The 16,528-nt window shown below is 46.9% G+C and overlaps 1 protein-coding gene across 1 annotated transcript in view; it reads right to left on the bottom strand.

Moving 5' to 3' along the window:
* LOC137437505 (arf-GAP with GTPase, ANK repeat and PH domain-containing protein 1) overlaps positions 1–16,110 on the bottom strand; it is a 111,277-nt gene extending 95,167 nt beyond the window's left edge. The window contains exon 1 of the mRNA XM_068131882.2: positions 13,280–16,110. Within this exon, the coding sequence (XP_067987983.2) occupies positions 13,280–14,780 (1,501 nt within the window). The 5' untranslated portion in view covers positions 14,781–16,110. The remainder of the gene's footprint in view (positions 1–13,279) is intronic.
* Positions 16,111–16,528: the final 418 nt, after the last annotated feature.

Below are 16,528 nucleotides of genomic sequence, written 5' to 3' on the forward strand. Positions count from 1 at the left end.
TTTGGTTTTCGCCAAACATGTCTTCTGGTACTGTGGCCAAACAGCTCTACCTTTGACCCTACAACACTTTGACTTTGACTCAACAAAACTTTGAAACAGCTCTACCTTTGCTGGTCTTTGCAGAGGTGTTCATTGGCAAACTTTAGTCTTGCCCTGATGCTCTTTCTGGACAGCAAAGGTTTCCTCCTGGCACACCTCCCATGTAGATCAAATTTGTGCAGCCTCTTTCTAATGGTAGACTCGTGCACTTTGACATCAACAGTCGCAAGAGCGACCTGTAGGTCCCGTGATGACATTCTGGGGTTCGTAGAGACTTCTTTCAGCATCTTGCGGTCTGCTCTCGGGCTGAACTTGCTGGGGCGGCCTGGCCTGAACAAGTTGGTAGTTGTTTGGAATCTTCTCCACTTGTAGATGATCTTCCGGACAGTCGAATGATTGATTTCGAATTGTTTGGAGATCTTTTTAAATCCCTTCCCAGACTCGTAGGCATCTATAACCTTCTTTCTGAAGGCCTCAGAGAGCTCTTTTGATCTAGGCATGGTGACGCCGCACACTTCAACAACAAAGAGCAAACCAAACTAAATGTCTGAGGTTTAAATAAGACAGGTTCCTCCAAGATTCTCTCTAACGATGTTCTAATCATTTGCACCTGAGCTGGTGCACCTGATTCTAATTTTACGTATTTGAAGTAGTGATAAATGTAGGGGTGTACTTACTTTTTCCACATGCGAAATTTGCATTTATGTTTATTTAAATTATACAATGGACTACAAAATGTAAATGTTTCATGATATTTGTTATATTATATCACCTTTATCTGTCAATATTGTTGAAATGAAGATCAAATAGCTGTATGTTGAAATATGTTGAAAAAGTCAAAACTTTACATGGGGTGTACTTACTTTTTCATGTGACTGTACGCGTGTGTGTGTGTGTGTGTGTGTGTGTGTGTGTGTGTGTGTGTGTGTGTGTGTGTGTGTGTGTGTGTGTGTGTGTGTGTGTGTGTTGTGTTTATGTGTGTGTATGTATGTATGTGTGTGTATGTATGTATGTGTGTATGTATGTGCTGTATATGTGTGTGTGTGTGGTGTTTATATTTGTGCGGTGCGGTGTGTGTGTGTGTGTGTGTGTGTGTGTGTGTGTGTGTGTGTGTGTGTGTGTGTGTGTGTGTGTGTGTGTGTGTGTGTGTGTGTGTGTGTGTGTGTGTGTGTGTGTGTGTCTGCAAAAGACCAATGTCCACCGTAATTTTGCCTGTAATGTTGTTGATAATGTTTCCGTTAAGAGTAGAGATGCGCCATGCGACGTGATGCCAATGATCACATTCACACTGATCCACAGCACTCATGATGGGTAAAGTGACGCAGGAGCTTCTGACTCGCACCATCTCAAATACATGTGAGTATTTGGTGGATTGCGTCATTACCTGTAAATCTTGGGAAAACAAGAGTGAAAATTGCATTTTGCAATTCCAGCTATCCTTAAATTCCATAAAAACGTGCTCAGATGGAAATGGTTCGTACTCGCACCCATTTTCTTGGTAGCTCGTGACAAAGTGCAAACTAATGAAGCAATTGTGCGTTTTGTATTCGCACACCCATTCTGAGATTATATCTGTTTTGTCAAATACTTCAGTTACACCGACCAAGTGGTACAATCCATGATGGGATTCTGTGTTCTTTCCTTTTTCCATTGGTGTCAGACTTTATGGGAGACATTGTACAAATGCAGAACAATGACATTAGGAGACATCAGTGTACATGGACGTCAATCACATGGACATTAGGAGACATCAGTGTACATGGACGTCAATCACATGGACATTAGGGGACATCAGTGTACATGGACGTCAATCACATGGGCATTAGGGGACATCAGTGTACATGGACGTGAATCACATGGACATTAGGGGACATCAGTGTACATGGACGTGAATCACATGGACATTAGGGGACATCAGTGTACATGCACGTCAATCACATGGGCATTAGGGGACATCAGTGTACATGGACGTGAATCACATGGACATTAGGGGACATCAGTGTACATGGACGTGAATCACATGGGCATTAGGGGACATCAGTGTACATGGACGTGAATCACATGGACATTACGGGACATCAGTGTACATGGACGTGAATCACATGGACATTAGGGGACATCAGTGTACATGGACGTCAATCACATGGGCATTAGGGGACATCAGTGTACATGGACGTGAATCACATGGACATTACGGGACATCAGTGTACTTGGACGTCAATCACATGGGCATTAGGGGACATCAGTGTACATGGACGTGAATCACATGGACATTACGGGACATCAGTGTACTTGGACGTCAATCACATGGACATTAGGAGACATCAGTGTACTTGGACGTCAATCACATGGACATTAGGAGACATCAGTGTACTTGGACGTGAATCACATGGACATTCGGGGACATCAGTGTACATGGACGTCAATCACATGGGCATTAGGAGACATCAGTGTACATGCACGTGAATCACATGGACATTAGGGGACATCAGTGTACTTGGACGTCAATCACATGGACATTAGGGGACATCAGTGTACTTGGACGTGAATCACATGGACATTAGGGGACATCAGTGTACATGGACGTCAATCACATGGGCATTAGGAGACATCAGTGTACATGGACGTGAATCACATGGACATTAGGGGACATCAGTGTACTTGGACGTCAATCACATGGACATTAGGAGACATCAATGTACTTGGACGTGAATTACATGGACATTAGGGGACATCAGTGTACATGGACGTCAATCACATGGGCATTAGGGGACATCAGTGTACATGGACGTGAATCACATGGACATTAGGGGACATCAGTGTACATGGACGTCAATCACATGGGCATTAGGGGACATCAGTGTACATGGACGTGAATCACATGGACATTACGGGACATCAGTGTACATGGACGTGAATCACATGGACATTACGGGACATCAGTGTACATGGACGTGAATCACATGGACATTAGGGGACATCAGTGTACATGGACGTCAATCACATGGGCATTAGGGGACATCAGTGTACATGGACGTGAATCACATGGACATTACGGGACATCAGTGTACTTGGACGTCAATCACATGGGCATTAGGGGACATCAGTGTACATGGACGTGAATCACATGGACATTACGGGACATCAGTGTACTTGGACGTCAATCACATGGACATTAGGAGACATCAGTGTACTTGGACGTCAATCACATGGACATTAGGAGACATCAGTGTACTTGGACGTGAATCACATGGACATTCGGGGACATCAGTGTACATGGACGTCAATCACATGGGCATTAGGAGACATCAGTGTACATGCACGTGAATCACATGGACATTAGGGGACATCAGTGTACTTGGACGTCAATCACATGGACATTAGGGGACAACAGTGTACTTGGACGTGAATCACATGGACATTAGGGGACATCAGTGTACATGGACGTCAATCACATGGGCATTAGGAGACATCAGTGTACATGGACGTGAATCACATGGACATTAGGGGACATCAGTGTACTTGGACGTCAATCACATGGACATTAGGAGACATCAATGTACTTGGACGTGAATTACATGGACATTAGGGGACATCAGTGTACATGGACGTCAATCACATGGGCATTAGGGGACATCAGTGTACATGGACGTGAATCACATGGACATTAGGGGACATCAGTGTACATGGACGTCAATCACATGGGCATTAGGGGACATCAGTGTACATGGACGTGAATCACATGGACATTACGGGACATCAGTGTACTTGGACGTATATCACATGGACATTAGGAGACATCAGTGTACTTGGACGTCAATCACATGGACATTAGGAGACATCAGTGTACTTGGACGTGAATCACATGGACATTCGGGGACATCAGTGTACATGGACGTCAATCACATGGGCATTAGGAGACATCAGTGTACATGGACGTCAATCACATGGGCATTAGGGGACATCAGTGTACATGGACGTGAATCACATGGACATTAGGGGACATCAGTGTACATGGACGTCAATCACATGGGCATTAGGGGACATCAGTGTACAAGGACGTGAATCACATGGACATTACGGGACATCAGTGTACTTGGACGTATATCACATGGACATTAGGAGACATCAGTGTACTTGGACGTCAATCACATGGACATTAGGAGACATCAGTGTACTTGGACGTGAATCACATGGACATTCGGGGACATCAGTGTACATGGACGTCAATCACATGGGCATTAGGAGACATCAGTGTACATGCACGTGAATCACATGGACATTAGGGGGCATCAGTGTACATGCACGTGAATCACATGGGCATTAGGGGACATCAGTGTACATGGACGTCAATCACATGGGCATTAGGAGACATCAGTGTACATGCACGTGAATCACATGGACATTAGGGGACATCAGTGTACTTGGACGTCAATCACATGGGCATTAGGGGACATCAGTGTACATGGACGTCAATCACATGGGCATTAGGAGACATCAGTGTACATGCACGTGAATCACATGGACATTAGGAGACATCAGTGTACTTGGACGTGAATCACATGGGCATTAGGGGACATTAGTGTACATGGACGTCAATCACATGGGCATTAGGAGACATCAGTGTACATGCACGTGAATCACATAGACATTAGGAGACATCAGTGTACTTGGACGTGAATCACATGGGCATTAGGGGACATCAGTGTACATGGACGTCAATCACATGGGCATTAGGAGACATCAGTGTACATGCACGTGAATCACATGGACATTAGGGGACATCAGTGTACTTGGACGTGAATCACATGGGCATTAGGGGACATCAGTGTACATGGACGTCAATCACATGGGCATTAGGAGACATCAGTGTACTTGGACGTCAATCACATGGACATTAGGGGACATCAGTGTACTTGGACGTCAATCACATGGGCATTAGGAGACATCAGTGTACATGCACGTGAATCACATGGGCATTAGGAGACATCAGTGTACATGCACGTGAATCACATGGACATTAGGGGACATCAGTGTACATGCACGTCAATAACATGGGCATTAGGAGACATCAGTGTACATGCACGTGAATCACATGGGCATTAGGAGACATCAGTGTACATGCACGTGAATCACATGGGCATTAGGAGACATCAGTGTACATGCACGTGAATCACATGGACATTAGGGGGACATCAGTGTACATGCACGTCAATCACATGGGCATTAGGAGACATCAGTGTACATGCACGTGAATCACATGGGCATTAGGAGACATCAGTGTACATGCACGTGAATCACATGGGCATTAGGAGACATCAGTGTACATGCACGTGAATCACATCGGCATTAGGAGACATCAGCGTACATGCACGTGAATCACATGGGCATTAGGAGACATCAGTGTACATGCACGTGAATCACATGGACATTAGGGGACATCAGTGTACTTGGACGTGAATCACATGGGCATTAGGGGGCATCAGTGTACATGCACGTGAATCACATGGACATTAGGGGACATCAGTGTACTTGGACGTGAATCACATGGGCATTAGGGGACATCAGTGTACATGCACGTCAATCACATGGACATTAGGAGACATCAGTGTACATGCACGTGAATCACATGGACATTAGGGGACATCAGTGTACATGCACGTGAATCACATGGGCATTAGGGGGCATCAGTGTACATGCACGTGAATCACATGGACATTAGGGGACATCAGTGTACATGCACGTCAATCACATGGACATGAGGAGACATCAGTGTACATGCACGTGAATCACATGGACATGAGGAGACATCAGTGTACATGCACGTCAATCACATGGACATTAGGGGACATCAGTGTACATGCACGTCAATCACATGGACATGAGGAGACATCAGTGTACATGCACGTCAATCACATGGACATTAGGGGACATCAGTGTACATGCACGTCAATCACATGGACATGAGGAGACATCAGTGTACATGCACGTGAATCACATGGACATTAGGGGACATCAGTGTACATGCACGTCAATCACATGGACATGAGGAGACATCAGTGTACATGCACGTCAATCACATGGACATTAGGAGACATCAGTGTACATGCACGTGAATCACATGGACATTAGGGGACATCAGTGTACTTGGACGTGAATCACATGGGCATTAGGAGACATCAGTGTACATGCACGTGAATCACATGGACATTAGGGGACATCAGTGTACATGCACGTTAATCACATGGACATTAGGAGACATCAGTGTACATGCACGTGAATCACATGGACACTAGGGGACATCAGTGTACATGCACGTGAATCACATGGACATTAGGGGACATCAGTGTACATGCACGTGAATCACATGGACATTAGGGGACATCAGTGTACATGCACGTGAATCACATGGACACTAGGGGACATCAGTGTACATGCACGTGAATCACATGGACATTAGGGGACATCAGTGTACATGCACGTGAATCACATGGACACTAGGGGACATCAGTGTACATGCACGTGAATCACATGGACATTAGGGGACATCAGTGTACATGCACGTGAATCACATGGACATTAGGGGACATCAGTGTACATGCACGTCAATCACATGGACATTAGGGGACATCAGTGTACATGCACGTCAATCACATGGACATTAGGAGACATCAGTGTACATGCACGTGAATCACATGGACATTAGGGGACATCAGTGTACATGCACGTGAATCACATGGACATTAGGGAACATCAGTGTACTTGGACGTGAATCACATGGGCATTAGGAGACATCAGTGTACATGCACGTGAATCACATGGACATTAGGGGACATCAGTGTACATGCACGTCAATCACATGGACATTAGGGGACATCAGTGTACATGGACGTGAATCATCACATGGACATTAGGAGACATCAGTGTACTTGGACGTGAATCACATGGGCATTAGGGGAGATCAGTGTACATGGACGTGAATCATCACATGGACATTAGGAGACATCAGTGTACTTGGACGTGAATCACATGGGCATTAGGGGACATCAGTGTACATGCACGTGAATCACATGGACATTAGGGGACATCAGTGTACTTGGACGTGAATCACATGGACATTAGGGGACATCAGTGTACATGCACGTCAATCACATGGACATTAGGAGACATCAGTGTACATGCACGTGAATCACATGGACATTAGGGGACATCAATGTTCATGCACGTGAATCACATGGACATTAGGGGACATCAGTGTACTTGGACGTGAATCACATGGACATTAGGGGACATCAGTGTACATGCACGTCAATCACATGGACATTAGGGGACATCAGTGTACTTGGACGTGAATCACATGGACATTAGGGGGCATCAGTGTACATGCACGTGAATAACATGGACATTAGGGGACATCAGTGTACATGCACGTGAATCACATGGACATTAGGGGGCATCAGTGTACTTGGACGTGAATCACATGGACATTAGGGGGCATCAGTGTACATGCACATGAATCACATGGACATTAGGGGACATCAGTGTACATGCACGTGAATCACATGGACATTAGGGGACATCAGTGTACTTGGACGTGAATCACATGGACATTAGGAGACATCAGTGTACTTGGACGTGAATCACATGGGCATTAGGGGACATCAGTGTACATGCACGTGAATCACATGGGCATTAGGGGACATCAGTGTACATGGACGTGAATCACATGGGCATTAGGGGACATCAGTGTACATGCACGTGAATCACATGGACATTAGGGGACATCAGTGTACATGCACGTCAATCACATGGACATGAGGAGACATCAGTGTACATGCACGTCAATCACATGGACATTAGGAGACATCAGTGTACATGCACGTCAATCACATGGACATTAGGGGACATCAGTGTACATGGACGTGAATCATCACATGGACATTAGGAGACATCAGTGTACTTGGACGTGAATCACATGGGCATTAGGGGACATCAGTGTACATGCACGTGAATCACATGGACATTAGGGGACATCAGTGTACTTGGACGTGAATCACATGGACATTAGGGGACATCAGTGTACATGCACATCAATCACATGGACATTAGGAGACATCAGTGTACATGCACGTGAATCACATGGACATTAGGGGACATCAATGTACATGCACGTGAATCACATGGACATTAGGGGACATCAGTGTACTTGGACGTGAATCACATGGACATTAGGGGACATCAGTGTACATGCACGTCAATCACATGGACATTAGGGAACATCAGTGTACTTGGACGTGAATCACATGGACATTAGGGGGCATCAGTGTACATGCACGTGAATAACATGGACATTAGGGGACATCAGTGTACATGCACGTGAATCACATGGACATTAGGGGGCATCAGTGTACTTGGACGTGAATCACATGGACATTAGGGGGCATCAGTGTACATGCACGTGAATCACATGGACATTAGGGGACATCAGTGTACATGCACGTGAATCACATGGACATTAGGGGACATCAGTGTACTTGGACGTGAATCACATGGACATTAGGAGACATCAGTGTACTTGGACGTGAATCACATGGGCATTAGGGGACATCAGTGTACATGCACGTGAATCACATGGGCATTAGGGGACATCAGTGTACATGGACGTGAATCACATGGGCATTAGGGGACATCAGTGTACATGCACGTGAATCACATGGACATTAGGGGACATCAGTGTACATGCACGTCAATCACATGGACATGAGGAGACATCAGTGTACATGCACGTCAATCACATGGACATTAGGAGACATCAGTGTACATGCACGTGAATCACATGGACATTAGGGGACATCAGTGTACTTGGACGTGAATCACATGGGCATTAGGAGACATCAGTGTACATGCACGTGAATCACATGGACATTAGGGGACATCAGTGTACATGCACGTGAATCACATGGACATTAGGAGACATCAGTGTACATGCACGCGAATCACATGGACACTAGGGGACATCAGTGTACATGCACGTGAATCACATGGACATTAGGGGACATCAGTGTACATGCACGTGAATCACATGGACACTAGGGGACATCAGTGTACATGCACGTGAATCACATGGACATTAGGGGACATCAGTGTACATGCACGTGAATCACATGGACATTAGGGGACATCAGTGTACATGCACGTCAATCACATGGACATTAGGGGACATCAGTGTACATGCACGTCAATCACATGGACATTAGGAGACATCAGTGTACATGCACGTGAATCACATGGACATTAGGGGACATCAGTGTACATGCACGTGAATCACATGGACATTAGGGGACATCAGTGTACATGCACGTGAATCACATGGACATTAGGGGACATCAGTGTACTTGGACGTGAATCACATGGGCATTAGGAGACATCAGTGTACATGCACGTGAATCACATGGACATTAGGGGACATCAGTGTACATGCACGTCAATCACATGGACATTAGGGGACATCAGTGTACATGGACGTGAATCATCACATGGACATTAGGAGACATCAGTGTACTTGGACGTGAATCACATGGGCATTAGGGGACATCAGTGTACATGGACGTGAATCATCACATGGACATTAGGAGACATCAGTGTACTTGGACGTGAATCACATGGGCATTAGGGGACATCAGTGTACATGCACGTGAATCACATGGACATTAGGGGACATCAGTGTACATGCACGTCAATCACATGGACATTAGGAGACATCAGTGTACATGCACGTGAATCACATGGACATTAGGGGACATCAATGTACATGCACGTGAATCACATGGACATTAGGGGACATCAGTGTACTTGGACGTGAATCACATGGACATTAGGGGACATCAGTGTACATGCACGTCAATCACATGGACATTAGGGGACATCAGTGTACATGCACGTGAATCACATGGACATTAGGGGGCATCAGTGTACATGCACGTGAATCACATGGACATTAGGGGACATCAGTGTACATGCACGTGAATCACATGGACATTAGGGGGCATCAGTGTACTTGGACGTGAATCACATGGACATTAGGGGGCATCAGTGTACATGCACGTGAATCACATGGACATTAGGGGGCATCAGTGTACATGCACGTGAATCACATGGGCATTAGGAGACATCAGTGTACATGCACGTGAATCACATGGGCATTAGGGGACATCAGTGTACATGGACGTGAATCATCACATGGACATTAGGAGACATCAGTGTACATGCACGTGAATCACATGGACATTAGGAGACATCAGTGTACATGCACGTGAATCACATGGACATTAGGGGACATCAGTGTACATGCACGTGAATCACATGGGCATTAGGGGACATCAGTGTACATGCACGTGAATCACAGGGGCATTAGGGGACATCAGTGTACATGGACGTGAATCATCACATGGACATTAGGAGACATCAGTGTACATGGACGTGAATCACATGGGCATTAGGGGACATCAGTGTACATGGACGTGAATCACATGGACATGAGGAGACATCAGTGTACATGGACGTGAATCACATGGACATGAGGAGACATCAGTGTACATGGACGTGAATCACATGGACATGAGGAGACATCAGTGTACATGGACGTGAATCACATGGACATGAGGAGACATCAGTGTACTTGGACGTGAATCACATGGACATTAGGAGACATCAGTGTACTTGGACGTGAATCACATGGACATTAGGGGACATCAGTGTACATGCACGTGAATCACATGGGCATTAGGGGACATCAGTGTACATGGACGTGAATCACATGGACATTAGGAGACATCACTGTACATGGGCGTGAATCACATGGACATTAGGGGACATCAGTGTACTTGGACGTGAATCACATGGACATTAGGAGACATCAGTGTACATGCACGTGAATCACATGGGCATTAGGGGACATCAGTGTACATGCACGTGAATCACATGGGCATTAGGGGACATCAGTGTACATGCACGTGAATCACATGGACATTAGGAGACATCAGTGTACATGCACGTGAATCACATGGACATTAGGGGACATCAGTGCACTTGGACGTGAATCACATGGACATTAGGAGACATCAGTGTACATGGGCGTGAATCACATGGACATTAGGGGACATCAGTGTACTTGGACGTGAATCACATGGACATTAGGAGACATCATTGTACATGGACGTGAATCACATGGACATTAGGGGACATCAGTGTACATGGACGTGAATCACATGGACATTAGGAGACATCAGTGTGCATGCACGTGAATCACATGGACATTAGGGGACATCACTGTACATGCACGTGAATCACATGGGCATTAGGGGACATCACTGTACATGCACGTGAATCACATGGACATTAGGAGACATCAGTGTACATGCACGTGAATCACATGGACATTAGGAGACATCAGTGTACATGGACGTGAATCACATGGACATTAGGGGACATCAGTGTCCATGCACGTGAATCACATGGACATTAGGGAGCATCAGTGTACATGCACGTGAATCACATTGACATTAGGGGACATCAGTGTACATACATGCACGTGAATCACATGGACATTAGGAGACATCAGTGTACATGCACGTGAATCACGTGGACATTAGGAGACATCAGTGTACTTGGACGTGAATCACATGGACATTAGGGGACATCAGTGTCCATGCACGTGAATCACATGGACATTAGGGGGCATCAGTGTACTTGCACGTGAATCACATGGACATTAGGGGACATCAGTGTACATACATGCACGTGAATCACATGGACATTAGGAGACATCAGTGTACATGCACGTGAATCACATGGACATTAGGAGACATCAGTGTACTTGGACGTGAATCACATGGACATTAGGGGACATCAGTGTACATGGACGTGAATCACATGGACATTAGGGGACATCAGTGTACATGCACGTGAATCACATGGACATTTGGGGACATCAGTGTACATGGACGTGAATCATCTGGACATTAGGAGACATCACTGTACATTTACATTAATCACATGGACATTAGGAGATATCAGTGTACATGGACGTGAATCACATGGACATTAGGAGACATCAGTGTACATGGACGTGAATCATCTGGACATTAGGAAACATCAGTGTACATGGACGTGAATCATCTGGACATTAGGAGACATCACTGTACATTTACATTAATCACATGGACATTAGGAGACATCACTGTACATTTACATTAATCACATGGACATTAGGAGATATCAGTGTACATGGACGTGAATCACATGGACATTAGGAGACCTCCGTGTACATGGACCTGAATCACCTGGACATTAGGAAACATCAGTGTACATTTACATTAATCACATGGACATTGGGGGACATCGGTGTACTTGCACATGAATTGTAAGGACATGGGGAGATGATGGACAAATAGACACAGCACAGATTTGAACCCAAGGTCACAGAAGCAATTCATGATGTGATCAACAAATCGTCCAAACTTGAGCTTTCTTGCACACCGGCACACCAGCACACACCGATACACTTTGTGACCGCCAGTCAATGTGTGGTGGGCACAGTTGTTGATGAGGGTTATGCTTGTTCACAAAGGCATGGTGTTTGTTGTCCCCCGTCGCACCGCGGACCGAAAGGGGGACTATGGTTTTCCCCTCCATCCGTGTGTGCGTGCGCGTGCAGACGTGTGTGCATGCGTGCGAGCGTGCGTGCGTGCGTAAGCGAAGGACCGAATTCTAATTTGGTGTGTGGGTGCAACCCACGTCAAAATCCAAGATGGCCGCCGCCATCTATGTCTGACGCCATGTATGTCTGAACATTGTGAGCGGAATATCTTGAAAAATAAGCGAAGTACCAACTTCTAATCTGGTGTGTGGGTGTATCTAGGCATAAGGAAGAACGCTATTGAAAATTGGGTCGCCACGTCAAAATCCAAGATGGCCGCCTTGCGTCTTCCACTTTGTCAACTCACATCACTTCACCGACGGGGGACCTAGGCGTAATGCTTGTTTTCCTTTCATATCGCATTTAACTACAACTTAAGATATCCCACTCAGTCACATATCAATCCACTGGGTCATTGTCCAGTTATATATCCAGGGAGAATGATCACAGGAATAGTTGGAACAAGTTCAGTGAAACAAGAATTTCAGAAACACCAAAGGAATGGAAAACTCCCAGACAAAGATCGATTTAAGAGCATCGTACCTCCACTGGCAGAGTCGATGATGGGAGGCTCCACTTGGATGGATGGAAGGTTTGTGGAACCAGTACTTGAAGGTGAAGTGGTACGCTCGTCCGAAATAGGAATTTCTTCAGCACTGTTTTTCTTGGAGAATATTTGGCTAAAAAGCCTACGGAAACGGCCCTCGGGAGGAACCGACGCAGGGTCTGACCTGCGTACCTTGGTGCTTTCCAATACGTCCGCGTCCCACAACTTAGACCGATCTCGAAACCTCAAAGATAGGTGGCGCTGAAGAAAGTTTTGCCGCTTATTATCGGCCATCTTGTCTGCTCCTCCTCGTGGAGATCGTGGTGATCGCTTTCGATGACCGGTAGAAGAGCCGGCGTTGTGATCGTTCGCCTTAATCGCATCATCAGCAGCCAAAATGGCAGACTCAAGAACTTCGGATGACCTGCGCCCACTGCGGATCCTGAAGCTGAAGCTCTTGCGGATACTTCGTGGGAGTGCACGTTGTAATGTGGACGATGGAGGAGGTCGACCACTCTCATTGTCATTGGTAATCCAATCATCATGTGGTGCGCATCTTTGTATCGAGTCCTTCTGTTTTTGTACATGCGCTCTGGACTTGTCTGGACTTCTTTTGTCGCCCTGTGAAAATGAAGTCCGCCGCTGGAATGACAGGCTGAAGGCTCGGAGTCGCCGGGAAAAGTTCCAACGGTCTTCGGCACCAGGTCCGCCATTTTTTATTGAGTTCACGTCACACACCTTGCCACTTCCCTCCACAACGAGGCTCATGGGCCTCACCGGTCTGGTTCTGGAAGCCAGACCTTTGCTGGAGTGTGGATGCCATCCACTACAGCCTGTCCCAGTATGTTGTGTCGTTGCCTTGTACACAGATCCTGAACCCTCAACCGGTGAACCTCGTATGTCGACAACACAAAAGCTATGAGGTCGCTGCGAACACCTCTGGTTTGTAGAAATGTTACTGGACGGAGAGCACGATCGGCCACCAAGCTCGGTCTGACCGAAACCGAAGGTCTCCCTCGGTGCTCTCCTGTGTTCTGAAGAAATCCAAACATCTTTTTGCGGTTTCTGTCTGAAGCGAACAGCTTGGCTCTGAACGCTTTGCATTGTTTCTTTGGACTCCATTGCATTTGTGTTCATCCTTGAGCTGCCTAGATCACCATCCGTTTCAAGTCCGTTTACCATTGCCTTCCCATGAGGAGAATCCAGGCCATTTGTCACCACAGCCAACTCACCATCTTCTAAACCTGGGACGGCATCGCCTTTCCAAGCAGCAGATACCGGTTGTCCTTGGCTGGTTGTCTCGTGCTCCTGGATTTTGTCAATGGCGGCTGGTCTTGATTTTCTGGGCTGCACATGGTCCTGCTTCTCTTCCGAGCACTCCATAATTCTTGGGGATTTTCTGGGCTGCACATGGTCCTGCTTCTCTTCCGAGCTCTCCATAATTCTTGGGGGTTTTCTGGGCTGCACATGGTCCTGCTTCTCTTCCGAGCTCTCCATGATTCTTGGGTTCTTGAGATGTCGTGGAACCTTTCACTCAGTCAGTCCAAGTCAGGTCCTCTTCCTAAAACTCCACACCATACTGAACGAGGTTTCCTGCAGTTTTTGGTGGTTCATTTCATGCCGGCATTGCAATTGCATCGGTGCCTATAATTTCAATAGGTGTACGACACCATGTCTGGTATCGGAATTCCGAACCGGCGCTTCACGTTGACCTGTTTACTCCATTACATTCCCAACTATGTACTGATGCTCACCAACTTTGCTCTTCACCATCCCGTTCCAATTTTCAACCTAGTTTTTGATGTAAACAGAGAGTCACTGCGAAGGTGAACATCCAAGAGAATAGAGGATTCATCCCTAAATGTGGAAATGTTGCCACTGGACAGGTGAGCAGAAACTTGCAACTGTGAGCAGGTTTGCAGGAAGAGCTTGGATAGGTGAGCAGGAAGAGCTTGAACCATTGAGCAGGAAGAGCTTGGACAGGTGAGCAGGAAGAGTTTGGACAGGTGATTATGAAGAGCTGGGATAGGTGAGCAGAAACTTCACACTGTGAGCAGGTGAGCAGTAAGAGCCTGGATAGGTTAGCAGGAAGAGCTTGGACAGGTGAGCAAAAAGAGCTTGGGCAGGTGAGCAGGAATAGATTTGGCAGGTGAGTAGGAAGAGCTTGGACAGGTGAGAAAGAGCAGCTTTGGTCAGGTGAGAAACAACAGCTTGGTCAGGTGAGAAAGAACAGCTTGGACGGGTGAGGAGGAAGAGATTGGGCAGGTGAGCAGCAAGAGCTTGGGCAGGTGAGCAGCAAGAGCTTGGACAGGTGAGTAGGAAGAGGTTGGACAGGTGAGCAGGAAGAGGTTGGACAGGTGAGCAGGAAGAGGTTGGACAGGTGAGCAGGAAGAGGTTGGACAGGTGAGCAGGAAGAGGTTGGACAGGTGAGCAGGAAGAGGTTGGACAGGTGAGCAGGAAGGGGTTGGACAGGTGAGCAGGAAGGGGTTGGACAGGTGAGCAGGAAGGGGTTGGACAGGTGAGCAGGAAGAGGTTGGACAGGTGAGCAGGAAGAGGTTTGGCAGGTGGGGCAGGATGAGCTTGGACAGGTCAGTAGGAAGAGATTGGCCAGGTGAGCAGGTAGAGCTTGGACAAGACTTTACGCACCGCCCCAAACGTCTTGTTTTCAATTCAGACTCGCACCCATGCTGGCGCTGCGAACTACCTTGACGATCCGTTGCGTTCCGATGGCGACAATCCCACACATTTACACCGTAGTTCCTCGATGTCGAAGCGGCTCAGAGTCCGACCCTTCCCTGGCAATCACCACCGCGCCTCGATCACTAAGCTGGGCGTGGCCGCCGAGATCGGGAGCCTCGAGATCTTCTTCATCATCGCATTGTAGCTCCACCCCTCGATCTGCGCCTGCGGAATAATAACAACACGTGGAGTCGTGGACGGACATTCGCTTCACTCCACCGAGCTTTGTCTGAACACGTGGACGGACATTCGCTTCACTCCACCGAGCTTTGTCTGAACACGTGGACGGACATTCGCTTCACTCCACCGAGCTTTGTCTGAACACGTGGACGGACATTGGTTTCACTCAACCGAGCTTTGTCTGAACACGTGGACGGACATTCGCTTCACTCCACCGAGCTTTGTCTGAACACGTGGACGGACATTCGCTTCATTCCACCGAGCTTTGTCTGAACACGTGGACGGAGTCGACGGACATTCGTTTCATTCCACCGAGCTTCGTCTGA

The sequence above is a fragment of the Myxine glutinosa genome, chromosome 12 (genome assembly GCF_964187855.1).
Source record: "Myxine glutinosa chromosome 12, kmMyxGlut1.1, whole genome shotgun sequence".
Taxonomy (NCBI): domain Eukaryota; kingdom Metazoa; phylum Chordata; class Myxini; order Myxiniformes; family Myxinidae; genus Myxine; species Myxine glutinosa.